The 15,969-nt window shown below is 48.5% G+C and overlaps 1 protein-coding gene across 5 annotated transcripts; it reads left to right on the forward strand.

The window, feature by feature from the left end:
• The first annotated feature begins 266 nt into the window (after positions 1-266).
• Positions 267-11,908, forward strand: pip5kl1 (phosphatidylinositol-4-phosphate 5-kinase-like 1). 5 transcript variants are annotated; one of them, XM_007900273.2, is made up of 10 exons: positions 267-541; positions 5,504-5,695; positions 6,469-6,519; positions 7,254-7,408; positions 8,120-8,244; positions 8,792-8,826; positions 9,630-9,685; positions 10,227-10,339; positions 10,659-10,821; positions 11,188-11,908. In XM_007900273.2, the coding sequence occupies exons 1-10, from the start codon at positions 530-532 to the stop codon at positions 11,621-11,623; spliced, it is 1,338 nt and encodes a 445-aa protein (XP_007898464.1). In that variant the 5' UTR covers positions 267-529; the 3' UTR covers positions 11,624-11,908. The 5 variants fall into 5 exon arrangements, with proteins under 5 accessions (XP_007898464.1, XP_007898462.1, XP_007898465.1 ...); XM_007900271.2 differs by lacking the exon at positions 267-541 and adding an exon at positions 2,267-2,892; XM_007900274.2 differs by lacking the exon at positions 267-541 and adding an exon at positions 3,812-4,058.
• Positions 11,909-15,969: the final 4,061 nt, after the last annotated feature.

A 15,969-nucleotide genomic window follows, 5' to 3' on the forward strand; every position in this document is an offset into this window, starting at 1 on the left:
CTAAAACTAGGCGGTTATAAGGCTGCCGCGCTCTCTCTCTCTCTCTCTCTCTCTCTGCAGGCTTTTCCACGAATCGCATTAGAAATGATTGCTCTGCTGCAACCGTTTTGTCCTCCAAAAAGGGCGGCTTTCAGATGAGATGTCCAGGGAAGGGTTTACAGTCAAATTTGTGGTTAAAAGTTCCGATGCATGTGGACACCCCCTGCAGTGTGCAAAGCAAAGGTACAGTCCATGTGATGCCACCCAAAAGGCTGGAGCTATGATGTTGCTGTTGGCAAATTTCTATGCTGTAAGAACAGAACTGCATCATCATTATCAGCAGCAGCAGCAGCGGGCAGGACAGGCAGTGTTTGCGCGCGTGTGCGTGTGTGTGTGTGTGTGTGTGTGGAGAAAATCTGTGCAGATCTCATGAGCTGAGCTATTGCCAGGCAGAAAGGAGAATGACACGCCAGGAACAGGCACTTTAACAGCTGATCCTCAGCTGCACAGAAAGGGCAGATTGCTTCCAAGACTTCGGTTCCCATCAACCATGAGCGAGGAGGTAAGGTTCTAGACGCTAAACCGAAATCGAAGCCTGACCGAAGAGACCGTTTGCTCGTTTGTTTCTTTTCTTTTGCGGTTTATTTGCTTTGCGCTCGCGGCCGCTAAAAGGAGAATGGTGGCAAGTGGGCTCAGGTCGACTAATGCTGCCCTGATGACGGCTGCCGTAATAATTGCAATGGTATTTTAGTTTGTTCTTTGCAAATATGTCAAACGTGGCTACTGATTCCCACTCTGATTCCTGCCGATGAGCCAGGCCGGCTCGTCTGCTATCAATAGTGTCCTGCATTACCAGCCTGGCTCAGAAACTGGATAACAGAGAATTGACTTGATTCCAGGACTGTTGCCAAGCATGTCATCCTGGAACTAATTCAGCTTCCCCTCCCCTCCCCTCCCCATTAGAGGGAAATAATAATCCTTGCATTCGATTACAGCGCCTTATCATGTCTTCGAGACGTCTCAAAGCGCTTCACGGAATATACCGTAAAGCGAATTGATGGCAGGTACAACAACAACGACAACAACAACAGGTACCAGGACCTCCCGGTGAGCTTCCTGATGAGCAGCACAGATCTAAGTACGAACATCAATCACACTTTGGCCTCCAGATAAAGCAAGCTCTTAACCACCAGCGTTACCAGTCATCCACTTGTTGAAATCTTTCACTGGTTTTCACTACAAATCGTTTACCTTCCATTGCACAGCGGCGCTGGAAGAAAGCATGTGGGCAGGAAGATGGTGCCAATGCTCAATAAATTCCAGTAGGATTTGTAAGTCAATCGTGACAACGCTGTCAATCATTTTACTCCCTAGACCGTCAGCTAACTGGAGTCATTCATAGACTCATGTTACTCCTTATTCGAATCATGGGATAATATTCATTGTCCTCCACACCCCAGTCACATCATTGCTTGTGAAGTTACCGAAATCGTACACGCAGCGTCCTAACAATGGCACCGAGACTGTGGCATTGTGAGCAAGTTATTTGTCCTGGTAACCGCTGTAACAATGGTGCTCAGAATGTACCTGAGGTGCATTTGCGTCTGCTGCGTATCTCCCACATGTGTGGCTGCTGTGATTTATTGTTTACCTGGTGGGAATTTACCAGAGATGGCATTTTTGCACTGTGCCATATCCTCTTCTGCTGTCCGGTGAGAGAAAGCGTCCCCATTAACACAGGTTTCACTATTAGTGGAGTCCTGTAGCTCAGTGGTTAGAGCACTCGCTTTGCGAGCGAGAGACCTGAGTTCAATTCCAGGCAGAGGGCGAAACCTTGGGCAAGTTTCCTTACTCCACACAGAGCCTAATAATAATCCCTCCAAAACCAAAAACAATAATAAATTGGTCATTTTCAATTTACGACTGTTTGTGGGACATTGCTGTGCGCCATTCGCTGCCGCGTTCGCCCACAAATATACAGTCAATTCACTTTACAGTCTATTCTGTGAAGCGCTTTGGGATGTCCTCCCGACGTGAAAAGCGCTATATCAAATGCAAGGATTATTATTATTATTGTTAAAATAATAGGATCTACCCACTTTAATATAGAGTGTTCTGCCCCTCCTATGGGCAAGTATTAGTAGCTCGCCTCCACTTAGCAAGTGCTTATGGTAGAATAATAATAATAATCCTCGCATTTGGTATAGCCCCTTATCACGTATTCAAGACGTTTCAATGCGCTTCACAGAATATACTGTAAAGTGAGTTGACTGTATATTATGTGGGGGAAACGTGACAGCCATTTGCACACGGCAGCGTGACTGAAACCGGGAGCTCACCCTCTTAAGAATCACAGATGCAGACTGTGGTGCAGGAGGTGAAGCCAGGTTCGGACAAAGCATGGAAGAGCAGACAAGGGTAGATAAGGAAGTGGCTGATGAAATTGGTTATCAACTGGTGAGTAACTTTAGGAATCCACGGTAACACGGGAATTGTGTCTGAGATGGGATTTGGTACCAAGTTACAGAAAGGGCAAATAGGTAACGTAAGGGGAAGTGCAGGCGGGTGAGTTAGATATCTGCAGCATGAAAAGCCAGCAGGTGAGCTGGTGGTGTGGTGGGGGAAGGGAGAGAATTGCGCCTAACTGATCTCTTGGCGTTCCACGAAGAGATGAACTGAACGTATAAACAAGGGAGATTCGATGGATGTTTTGATTTGAAGCCGAGCCTCTGACGCGGTGCTTGCCTGCTCACAGGAGGTTCTTCTGCATTTTGGAAAGTACAGAATAGATGGAGATGGTACAGGAAGGCACACAGAATAGTGGTGAATCTTCTGAAGTAGAATGGAAAGCCTGATTTCAAGGAAACAGTGGGGCCATTGTACATGGATGGAGATACATGGGCACATAAGGAGGTAACTGGCACAGTGCCTATACAAATGCAAGTTGCAGTTGTCGCCTCAGGGATTTGGACAAGGACTCGTGCTATTTATACTGTTTATATCTAAATGATTTGGAATTGAGGATTGGAACAAAGCTGTCAAAGTTTGCTGATGACACCAAAACTGAGCGGAATTCCAAACCATGAACAGGCTGACCAAATACAAAGAAGTCGGGGTAGATTATGGAGTCGGGCTGATGGGCGGAAAACGTAATTTAATATGGACAAATGCAGAGTGCTGAGATTGGGGGAAGGAGAAATAAATAATGGTAATGCAAGGTAAAGGGTCTGCAGCACGTTAGGCTGGAGAGGGATGTTGGAACAACAACAACAACAACAACAACAACAAGATTCCATTTATAAAGCGCCTTTCACGTCAGGAACAGAAGAAGTATTTGGGGCTATTGATGGGTAGATTGCTTGAACGCGGTGTGCGGAGGTCGTAAAATGGAGCAAAAAGACCTTGGGCGTTCACAACAACAACGACAACTTGCATTTATGTCGCGCTCCTCAGGCAGGGGAGCGTCCCAGAGCGCTTAACTCAAGTGACTTCTGTCATTGTGGTGTCATTTTGCATGAGCCAGTTTTAAAAAAAGGGTGAATTGAGAACACAAGTGGCTGGGAACGCTGAGCAGGTCAGGCAGCATCTACGGAGAGAGGCAAGTGAGTTAACGTTTCAGGCCGATGACCTTGCGTCGGAACGGGTGACTGATTCCCAGCCTTTTTCAGGTTCGATCTAAAGCCGTTACAAACCAGGGGTGGCAACTAATCACACATATTTTGTGGCACGTTGCCACAATATCGGGTGACAATTGTGAACACACTTTGTTTGCTGCATCTTTTTCAACCTATGAAGAGCGAGCGAGTGAGTGAGTGTCAAAGCAATTCAGAATTTCGCCTCCTGTTCTGCGTGTGTTGGTACATGGCAAGTGTTTTTATATTGTGTGTATGTTACAACCCCCTCATAAGGCACTAATGAATAAGCAGATTACAGACAATGGAATCCTCCAGCTTGTTCAATAGAGAACACATGGTTGCAGTATTTAATAGCGTCCTCACAAAGGAGTATGACCAAGCAGGATATGTAGGGAAGCTGATGCCAGTTAGCAAGTTCAGAGAGAGAGAGAGAGCGAGAGGGAGGTAAGTAAGTCAGTCACTGAACTGTTAGTGCAGCAGAAAGTTAATCAGAATGATGGTTTATGAGTGATTGGATACGCTGTTGTAGAATCAATGCTCTTTGTTCTCCTCGTATGAAGGTTGCAGCTCAGAGATCTGTGGAGATGGTTTATTTGTCTCTGGTCTGTGATATGTGAAGCATCGCTTGTTATTTAACTCTCGAGGACCTGGCTTTGAACGCACTCCCCTTCTTGGATATTTCTAACATCTGTGTTGATCTGCAGCTCAGGCTTATTTGTGCATTAATACATCAAACACTTAACAATATTATTGTTAAACACTGGCCACGTATGGATTGCATATCAAACCAAATAAGTTAGAAGAGCTCAAGTGAGATGTCAAATCACAAACGGTATGAGTGAAAGTTTAAGAGGACCGGTTCTTGCAATGAACGGCCCCAAATTCTCTTAAGATTTTTAAAGCTGATAGTTCCTTCTCGGCCGGTATCTGATGCAGCGAGTCTGTTGGTTTTAGTTGCGTTTCTAATACACTGCACTTCTGACTGCGGTTATTTCAGTTACTGTTTAACACTCGGTGTTTTACAACGTAACACAGTCATCTCATACATTTGAGTTTCCCCCTGAATTCCTCATCACAAGCTTAGCCAAAGGGATCCTTACAGAAATACTAAACCCTGCTTTCTCCCATTGCAAAATCAAACTGTCCCTTAACAGTATCTGATCTCAGACGCCCTTCCTGGCAAATTCTAACTCGCGTACAGCATTTCTGGCAGGAATGACTTTGGCTGCCTGAATGCAGAGTGAGGCCTGGTCATTTCAGTTGCTGTGGCTCTCGGGGAGCACGACAGCATTTAGGCTGAAATCGTTGCTTCACGTCCCGAAGAGTGACTAGTTTTTTTGTAAAATGGCTTGCAACCTTGAGCCTATGCAAATCTCAGCAGAAAATTTAACAAGGCCTAGCAAGCTAGAGAATAAAAGGCAAAATACTGCAGATGCTGGAAATCTGAACTAAACACAGGAGTAGCTGGGAACACGCAGCAGGTCAGGCAGGCACCTATGGAGAGAGGAAAGTGGGTTCACTTTTCAGGTTGATGACCTCTGGTCAGAACTGGGGGACGTTGGAAGGGAGCAGTTTAGAAGGACAAACGGAGAAGAGGGCGGGGAGAGAAAGACACAGGAAAAAATTAGGTGGAGGACAGGAGATGACGAGATCACTGACGTGTTGTTGGTGCGAGACAAAAGATGGCAATAGTGGGAGATTAGAGAAAGAAAAGATGTGTCTGAAAACCAGCGAGAGCCTGAGTGGATCAAGGATTAAGGGGTCTGTGCCACTGATCCCGTTTGTGCTTGTACTGCAGATCCCTGACTGTCCAGCGACTTGGGACGTCCTCCTGACGTCCTCCTGAAAGGCGCTATAAAAATGCAATTTGCTGTTGTTTGTTTCTTTAGGCAGAGAACCGAGAGGCAAGCGTTAATCAACGACCGACCATGAAGGGGAAGTTTCTATGGCGTCTCCGGCAGAAGTGGAAACTCTTGGGTCTGTTCGAGATCGACTCAGACCACGAGTTTTACTATTTTACTTGCGTGATGAAGGAAGGGTTAGCAGCTGCAGTGCAAATCTCAATTGACAACCCCAACCTGGTAGGTTCATCCATCTACTGGCAGAGTTTTCAGTTCAGTAATAATAATAACAATAATATTCTTTTCCAGTGTCCTGCAAATTAGGTCTGGCATTTGATGTCCCGCCTTATCACATCGTCGCGACGTCATCTAAGCGCTTCTCATGATATACCGTCAAGTGAATCGACTGCGTATTTTGCGGGAACTTGTTTGTGAGTCCGTAACCGGAGGGCCCACAATAAGATAGCGAGCGGTAGATCTAATCGAGAGGAACTTCCTCAAGGCAGAATGTGAAGCTCACTGATGGAAGGTGCAATTGAAGCAAATAGCGTCAACATATTTAAAAGAAAATGTGATCCATACATGAAAGAGAAGAGAGTAGAAGGGAAGAGGAGCGGTTGGGGGTGAGGGCCTTATGGTGTGTAAATACCAAAGTGGCTGTTTCCGCGCTGTATCACGCTATGTAACTTCTATGAAGCTTTGGTTTGAAATGCTGCACAAACAGCAGGTCAGAGTCTGTGAGTGGGAGTTGAATAGCTGGTGAGTTAGGGTCCAGTTGTTTTATTATCTGACACCTGTACCAAAGCCACCCACGCCCAGGGACTGAAGGTAGCCTTTGCCCTTCGCGATGCAGGGAAGAGGGAGGAATTTGCAGGAGAAAGAAATTGGGAGCTTGGGAGAAACCTTCACAGGAGAAGCGTCCATTGTATTAATGACCCAACAGAGCAAGGCTATGACGTCGAGAATTTATACAGCGCGTGTAATGTGTTCACTCTTTTTTTTTCCTTTTCCAGAGCACCCTCAGCGACCCGGACTTCAAAGCTGTCCTGACTCAGGTGCATAAGGTGAGGCACCTCTCCATTTCTCACTGTTATTAAGCTCTCTGGGACTCTGTGCCCCGGGTGAAGGGCGCTATATAAATGCAAGTTGTTGTTGTTCAAGTTATCAGCCAGCAAATGGTCTCTAGTCCTGCAAATTAGGTCCAATAAGCTTTGGTGAGAGTGTTGGCGTCTGCAGTTCATTTTGATCAAGGAAGGTTAATGGGTTTCGTACTTTTGAGAGGGTTAGAAGTGTTAAAAGATCATCGAGATGCCAATTTATGACCTGAAATTCCGGTCAACCAAGGCTGCTGATGGCTGTGAACGGCCTTGTGTTACATACTTTAGTCCTATATTCCATCAAAGCAGCTAGAAAAGCTTTACAACCACCTGTTGGAGACAGTCAGCACTAAGAGTCGTTTTTTTTTTATAGCACGGAGATCAACCGTGATCTAATAGAATGGCGGAACAGGCTCGAGGGTCTGAATGGCCTTCTCCTGTTCCTATGTTCCATCAGTCCCCGGCAATAATGTAGCAGGAATGGTTTTCTTCACATTTTATTTCGATGTCTGTCAACATATTAGTGGCCCGCAAGCTATCTCGCAACTTGTGCGAGAGTTGGGAGTCTTTATAACGGTCTTTATCGGGCCTCCTCACACCGTTGAGGTGTCTCAAAGCGCTTCACAGAATGGACTCTAAAGCGACTTAGACCTGGGATGGTCAGCGTCTAGCTGTGATTTTTCCTCTGTTGTCTGTGGCAGGGGTTCGAGATGCAGACGTACGCAGCCTCTGTGTTTGCACAGTTCCGACAGACTCTGGGAATGACTGAGAAGGAATACCAGCACTCCTTAGCCTCCGAAGGGTGTTACCTTCAGTTTATCAGCAACTCCAAGAGCAAGGCCAACTTTTTCCTCACGTGAGTAAGATTTGGACCAGATGAAGGTCCGATATATGTCCAGTGAAAGCAATAGGACATTCATCGCAGTGGGCACCACCATCGTTACAGGGTGAAGTGGTCGATGTTTGCGGGGGACAGGTCAGCTGGGTATCTGACTCTTGCGGAAACCCATCACCGTACTTGAGAGCATCCAAACCAGATTGAGAGTTCCATGCAGTGTCACCCGTACATGAAAATCCCCATGTTTGGGCATGAGCACTCTCTCTCTCTCTCTCTCTCCCCAGAGGGACTCATCCTGTTTACCTAATTCCAGAGAGCATTAGGCGCAGGTTGGCAAGAGCCAAGGCTTGGGGAATACCAGAGTGTGCGTTGAGATACTGCTGAAGTCGAACCAGCTAACACCGCGTAGCTTGCCGTGGAGAGCGCTGTCTGGCAAGCTTTCCCACTGCTTGTCCAGCCAGGACCACCCTATCCGTTAGGGCTTTGCCCTGGAGTACTGAAGACCCGCCCGGCTCAGGAACCAGGCTACCGAGAGAGAGAGACCATCACAGAGGATTGACTCGATTCCAAGATCCAGATATCTCGTTGCCAAGCACGTCACTTTGTAGATGACACTTACCTCCCCCAAGGAGGACAGTCACTATCCTTGATTATCAGGTGATCAGCGCTGACCTTTGAGAAAGAAAAACTACTAATTATTGTTTCTTTTTTTTTTACACACACACTCAGAAATGACAAGAGGGTATTCTTGAAAACTCAGAAGAAGCGAGAGATTAAATTCCTGCTCTCAAAACTCAAGTCATACATCCAACACATTCAGAACTACCCCCACTCACTCCTCGTCAAGTTTCTAGGTGAGGCAGAAACCACCCCCCACCACCCCCCAAAGATTCAGCATTTTTGCGACTGAAGCAGTGATGCTTTTTATTTTGTGTGTAATAGGACGTTGCAATGTTTTCTGTGTAATGGGACGTAATGCTTGCGTTTATATAGTGTCCCGGAGCGCTTGACAGTGGCAGGTTCTGACGCAGAGCCGGGGGGAGAGGGAGAACGAAGGGGAGAGGGAAGCACGGACAAAAAGGAAGGTCTATGGGGAGGGAGGGAGGGAGGGAGCAAAGGCGGAGGGGTTGAGGGAGAGAGTTCCAGAGTTTCGGAGTCGTAGACAAAAGACTGCTAAGGGCTACAATATAATCTCAGTTCCGATTCCCTTTTGATCAAATGGCAACCCAGCTACTCGGTCACTGGAATCTGTTATTTACTAATCTCTTCGCCAGCCTGACCTGATGCGGCACATCACTGGGCGGCCTCTGCTGTCCTTCATTCATTTCAAATCATTTCAAGATGTTTTTGGTTTAGTTTGGTCACTTGTAGTCAACCTCGGTTCTCTCTTTCCTTTTGTAGGTGTTCATAGTGTCAGTCTGCCACAGGGGCGGAAGGTAAGAACATTTCAGTACTCTCCAATGTATGATAATAATAATAATAATAATCCTTGAATTTGATACGGCGCCTTATCATGTCTTCGAGACGTCTCAAAGCGCTTCACAGAATATACTGTAAAGTGAATTGACTGTATACGTTGTGTGCAATGTGATGATATGATGTGTACCAAGACTATCACACCAGCGCTGGATCAGGACAAGTTAACCTAAGATTTTAGAATGAAGACTTGCTGGTGTTTTGTTTTTTTGTTTTTTTTTGCTTTCACTAGTTCAGTAATAATAATTCTACACGGTAACCCCTTACCACTTCATTTCAAATGTCTCAGGTTGGCCAGGACACAGGGATAAACTCCCTGCCCTTTACGAATAGTGCTTGGGTCCTTGGCTTAACGTCTCATCTGAAGGTCGATTCCTCTTAAACAACCCCAGCACCGGAGCATCGACCTCATCGATGTAGGACGTGAACCCACAGCCTTCTAACTCGGAGGCAGCAAGAGTGCTACCAGTCGAGCCAGGCCAATACCTGCGTTGGAGAATACAGTGTATGGCGGTGCATTGGGAAAATGTAGGGCATCAAACGCGTTCAGGTTCAAATCCTCGGGCGCACACGGTTGATGCGGTAATATTTAGTGCACGAGTGCTACCTCCCAGTGGTTGACTTTCCGGCACTGCAGAATGAGCTGTGTTTACGCGCTATCACAGCTGATACCCTCTTCACGATCTGAAGGATAAATCCATTGGCTCTGAGGATTGCCTTCAAAATGCTGCACGTTCTGTGAACCCTATCTTTCTTTTGGCAGAAGTACTTCATTATCATGCAGAGCGTGTTCTACCCGGATGAAAGAATCGTCGCCCGGTATGTAACCTTTGAATAAATCTAAAGCCTCGGAGTGCTTCACAGGGAATTGACGTCAAGTGCAGCGACTGTCTATTTGTAGGCGAAAATGGCGGCAAACAGCAATGTCCCACAAAACAGCCAGGAGGTGATTGACCGATTTGTCTGACGGATTGTTGGCTGGAACCACAGTGAGAAATTCCCTTCTCTTCCCGAGTCGCGGTGCGGGTTCTCCAACATCCGGATGAACAGGCAGATGGGACCTTGTCTTTCCCGGCACTTCACCGGTGTCCACCAATCTGTGAACTCACGGTCTAACGTGACACTTAGGATTATAGTCTTCTGTCCCAGAGAGTGCTCCCAACTGAACCAGGCTGATACCTACCGCTATATTATATATTATAGATGTGTGTATGTGTGTATATATATATATACTGTGTAAGAATCAGTGCAGTGGTGCTGTTTGATGCACTACAGTACACTGTGTGTTGCAGTTTGATGAGGTATGGTCCAGTGATGTTTGACTATTCAGTACAGTAAATGGTCTTCAAATTTGATACAGATACGACATAAAGGGATGCCAGGTCAGTCGCTGGACAGACCCTTCCCCCGAGGGCAGCCAGATCATCGTGGTGCTTAAAGACTTGAACTTCAAGGGCAATATGATTGGTCTGGGTAAGAATGGCTACTCAGCCGGCAATCCACTTATGACGGGGTTTTTCCTACAAATGATAAGTAATCCTTGTGTTTGATCCAGCCCTTTAGCACGTCGTCGAGACGTCTCAAAGCGCTTCACGGGATATACTGCATTGCGAGCCGCAGGCACTGTGCATCGCTCAGCCTTGAAGGGTGGGCGAATAGAATCGTAGAACACTACAGCACAGAAGGAGGCCATTCGGCCCGGCGTGCCTCGTGCCTGTGCCAGTGGCTGTGAGAAGGCGGCCGTTGATCGGCTGTAGTGTAGCTGCCGTCACGCCGAATGTTTCTGTTCCAGATCAGCAGCGGTCGTGGTTCATTCGGCAAATTGAAATCGACACCGAGTTCCTGAAGGGTTGGAATGTCATCGACTACAGCCTCCTGGTGGCCTTCCAGCCCCTGCACCCCGATGAGCGACGCCTGAGCTCGTCATTTGCCAACATTATTCTACGGACCAAGAAGTAAGCGGACCCTAACCCCCCCACCTCCTCCCCCCAACCCCCTCCCCCCACTCCCACCCCCACTTCCCACACCAAACAAGCTCCCTTGCTGTAGTGGCCGGTGGCTTGTCAGAGAGGAAGCAGCTCCGCGTTGTGTGTCAGTCTCTACGGACCAAACCAGTCCCTATGATAATAATAATTATTATTAATTAATAATAATCCTTGCAGTTGATATAGAGCTTTACCAAGTCGTTGAGTTGCCTCAAAGCGCTTCACAGAATATACCAGCCGAGCTGACGCCCGAGCTGTCGGGACGGGAAGTCCCGCAGCAAGTCGTTTCGAGTGGTGGGTGTAATTCCTCAATTGCTTCCGCCCTTTGTTGACCAGGTCGATGATCACCGGGGGCAGCCCCACAACTTCCACCCGGGCTCCCATCCCGGGGCTCGTGGAGGAGGCGTCCTCGGTCCTGGAGATGGAGCGCGACGCGGAGCTCGGCCAGTCCAAGGAGGTTCCCCCTCACTCCAGGAGCGAGATCCCGCTGGAGAAGCTGATGCCCGGGGGGAGCTCGGAGCTGGAAGTGCCCGAGGTTGCGGCACAGAACCGCAGACTGTTGCCCGGCTACAAAAACCCGCTTCACGTCATCGACGGCACCGAGTTCCGTTACTTTGTGGGCATCGTCGACATGTTTACAGTGTACGGCTTCCGGAAGAAGATCGAGTACCTCTGGAAGTGCATCCGGCACCGGGGACAATCCTTCTCCACCGTCAATCCGGACAAATACGCCAGGCGCCTGTGCCAGTGGGTTGATGGTCACATCGTGTAGCTCTGACCGGAGCTCTGGATCCGCACAGCGCTTAAAACTGTGCCGTGTACGGTCGGGGGCCGGGGCCGGGGCTGACACAAAGCCCTCGGCAATGAAATAGGGCGACAGAAAGGGCAGCGAGACCACTCCTCTGCCGTGCAGTCAGTCTGCTCCTACCCGTCGCTCACTGCCGGAGTGAAGGAAAGCCTCTGAGGGTAGAACGACAGATACAACGGCCTGGACGAGCGAGCTTTCCTTGCATGTTGTTGTTATTATAGGCGGTTGTAACCACGAGAGAAGCGGGGCTGGGCGCGGCGGACAGGGCAGGGGGGGGGGGGAAGGGGGGGGGGAATGGCTTTAATATTTAACCCATCATGTCCTCGGCACACTTACTTACTATTCCGCAACGCCTTGCAAAGGATGAATTCCTCACGTTAAATAAAATAAAGATGTACAAGAATTAGCAGGGCTGCACTGTCTTCTGTCCAAGCGCTCGCTCCGGGATGCCGTCCGGTGTGAAGGGCGCTATGTAAAGGCAAGTTGTTGTTATTGTAGTAGAGCCTTCCTCTGACTTGTGGAGCTTCACATTAATAATAATAATAATAATAATAACTAAAGTGCACACTTGTTCTCAAAAGGCTGTTTGCAAAGGAAGGGCGAAACCTGAGGCAAGGTTCCTTACTCCACGCACCTCCGTTTCCGTTGCTGGGTTGATAGTTCCACCACACAGGTCCACAGCCAGAGCCCCGGAGAAGTATTTGAAGGTTTTAATCTTGCGGCCGGGAACAAAACCTTCACTGCTGCTCTGCGGAGTTGAACTTCGCCAGTGTCCGGCCTGAACGCTAGGTGGAGTGTTTGCAATGCAGACAAGTCCTGGTTGCAGAGGGAAAGGTGTTTCTGGTTTTGAACCGCGAGAAGTGGCCCATCGGCTGACTTCTGACGGATTAATCTTGGTGTTAAGGTTGCAGAAGTGTCCACACGTTAAGCACAAATGAATATAACCGACGTGTATTGGAAGCCGGGTGCACCAGTCGCTTACTGATTAATGAGAAAATAAATAATAGTCCTTGCGTTTGACACAGCGCCTGATCACGACTCCGAGACACCTCGAGGTGCTTCACGGGATGAACCGGGAAGTGCATTGGCTGTGTATTTTGTGGGCGAAAAGATAAGCCGCGGTCCGTGAGAAATACCACCTCCACCTGAGCTGGAGCCAGTCTCCATGCAGCACACCTTCCCAGCTGGGGGTGGGTGGAGGTGGGGGGGGGGGTGGGTGGGGGGGGAAAGTAAATAACATTTAACAAGTGAGCTGTTTTCGTTGGAAGTGTTACGTTTCCATCGCTGATGAATGAAGCACTCTTTGAGTTGGCTTCGCAACTCCATTAAGATTCGTGTGATAAGATAAAGCAGCCAGACCCGGTCCTGGTTTCCAGAACCATTTGCGCCAGGTTTATTAGGAAGTTGGAAGCTCAAGTTCTGCGAGGATGTGGGTCCCATTGAGAACAGCAAACAACCGTTGTCAATGTATTATCGTTCAGCCGGGCAGCAGTGCCGGCAAATTGCACGAAGGCGCGCGAAGCGATTGGAATGTCACAAATCCGCAGTCAATTCACTTCGCAGTAGATTCTGTGGAGCGCCTTTGAGACGTCTCGAAGACATGATAAGGCGCTGTATCAAATGCAAAGATTATCGTTATTATATATAATTATATATATATATATAACAATGAAGAACGGGGAGAATGACTTGAACGATAGCACTGATTGGCAGCTCTCTGCGGACAGATAAACACCCACTTGAGCGACTGCTGAATCTCACAGTTTCTGTGCAATATTGAGAGCTTGATAAGACTTCAATTAGTTTACAGGTCTTATTCTCTCGACACCTCCTCTTTCCTTCCCTCCCCACCCACCCACCCACCCACCTGTTGGCCAGGACACCGGGAGAAGTCCTGTGGAATTTTGAACGTCCACCTGGACAGAACAGGTAAGCGGGACCTCGGTTTAACATCTCGTATCCGAAAGACGGCACCTCTGACAAAGCAGACCCCACCCCAACCCACCCCCCCACCCCCCACACCCCCCCCAGCGCTGCACCGGTGTGTCAGCCGAGGCTGTGAGTTCAAAGCCCCGATTTGGAGCCTGAACCCACAACCTCTTGAAGGTGAGAGAGTTCTGCGCCTCGAGGAGGATCGAGCTTGGCTGTTGAGCTGCCGCCGCCGACGACAACAACAACAACTCGTGCTTTGAGAATGGTCATTTTTACAAGGTTACAGAATCCAGGCAGCTGACACCCGTGTGAAACCCACCTTCAGGGCAGGGTCTCGAGTAATAATAATAATAATAATAATAATCCTCGCATTTGATATAGCGCTTTTCACGTCGGGAGGACGTCCCAAAGCGCTTCACAGAACACACTGTAAAGTGAATTGACTGTATATTTGTGGGCGAACGCGGCAGCCAATGGCGCACAGCAATGTCCCACAAACAGTCGTAGATTGAAAATGACCAATTTATTATTGTTTTTGGTTTTGGAGGGATTATTATTAGGCTCTGTGTGGAGTAAGGAAACTTGCCCAAGGTTTCGCCCTCTGCCTGGAATTGAACTCAGGTCTCTCACTATGCAAAGCGAGTGCTCTAACCACTGAGCTACAGGAGTAAAGGGAAGAGGGCAGAAAGCTGGCGCGAAAAGGGCTGCCGTCGAGTGAAAGAGCAGCCGGCAGATAAACGGTCAACTTCTCCATTGTGATCAGAAACAATTACTCTCTGTTCGCTTTCGCTGGTGACCGTTAGAAGAGAACCAGGCAGTACCTCGATGCTAAATGATTCAACAAGTCAGCTGCTCTGCCGTTTGTGGTCTCGGCTGCGTATCGTGTGACTTTGCGGATGAACTACTGTACTGTACAGCGCTCTTAATAGAGCGCACGCGCCCACGCACGCGCGCGCCCACCCGCGCACACACAGCTGCAATTATTCTCACATCAGAACGGGGTCCAGCGATGTCGAGAGAAGGGCGATCGAGTGGTCGGTAGAACATTTTTTTTTGTCAGCCGGGTGTCCGACACACGCGGAAACCCACCCCCGTGCTTAAGCGGATCCAAACCAAGCTGAGAATTCCATGCATTCCCCCCCCCCCCCACCCCACCTCCCCCACCCCCCACCCCCACGCACACATGGAAAATCCCAGAGATAGAGTTTGGTAAACTGTGCTCTATCATGTTACATACAACCTGATGGAGAGAAGACAGTGAACATGTCCATTGCTTGTTTCAAGAGCCGGTGCTACTGATTACCAATGATACAGATGGAGTGGCTTATATTCTCTGCTTTATTTTATTTGCCCCTATTAAATGCGGTGGTGGGAGGGGGGGGGGGGTGGTGGGGGGTTGAAGTGTGGGGGAGTAGGAAGAAATATAATAGAATAAATATAATAATTCAGGCAGTATCTCTGCTTGTTGATGATGATAACACTAGTAATATAATAATATTACTCTTTGCGTTTGATACAGCGCCTTATCACCTCGTTTTGAATTGGTATCGATTGAAGTGAAATGACTGTATATTTTGTGGGCGTAACACTAAGATCATTATGAAACTCTAATGATATAAGAGCTGATATAAATATGATGATAATAATAATAATAATAATTTGGTCACTTCAACCCACAGCTGTTTGTGGGGACGCTGCTGCGCGGAATTGGCTGCCGCGTTTTTCGCCCTCAACATATACGGTCGATTTGCTTTACAGTGTATTCCTGTGAAGGCGCTGTGAGACGTCTCGAAGATGTGATAAGGCGCTGCATCAAAGGCAAGGATTATTATTATTATTATAAGTGGGTGGGGTGGACTCCCCTCCCCCCCCACATACACACACACACACGTGCGTATAATGCACACGTCTCCATCACACGTACACACGTATATGCACACACACACACACACAAACATACGTATACATACACCCTCCCCCCCCCGCCCTCTACCCACGCGTACACACTATGAGGAGCAGATGGAGTGGTGGTGTTGCCCGTTTAAGAAGGGAAGGGGTGGGGCCGGAGGGGGGTGTGTGTGGCTGCGTTGCCCTTTTAAGAGGCAGAGCAGTCGCCGACCGCTGACATGGATGAGCTGCTGATAAGCGGCGGAGCCCTCAACACCAGAGACACTCACAGGGCCCGAGGGTGAGGGACACAGAGGGACACACAGGGCCCGAGGGTGAGGGACACAGAGGGACACACAGGGCCCGAGGGTGAGGGACACAGAGGGACACACAGGGCCCGAGGGTGAGGGACACAGAGGGACACACAGGGCCCGAGGGTGAGGGACACAGAGGGACACACAGGGCCCGAGGGTGAGGGACACAGAGGGACA

The sequence above is a fragment of the Callorhinchus milii genome, unplaced genomic scaffold (genome assembly GCF_018977255.1).
Source record: "Callorhinchus milii isolate IMCB2004 unplaced genomic scaffold, IMCB_Cmil_1.0 Scaffold8, whole genome shotgun sequence".
Lineage (NCBI taxonomy): Eukaryota > Metazoa > Chordata > Chondrichthyes > Chimaeriformes > Callorhinchidae > Callorhinchus > Callorhinchus milii.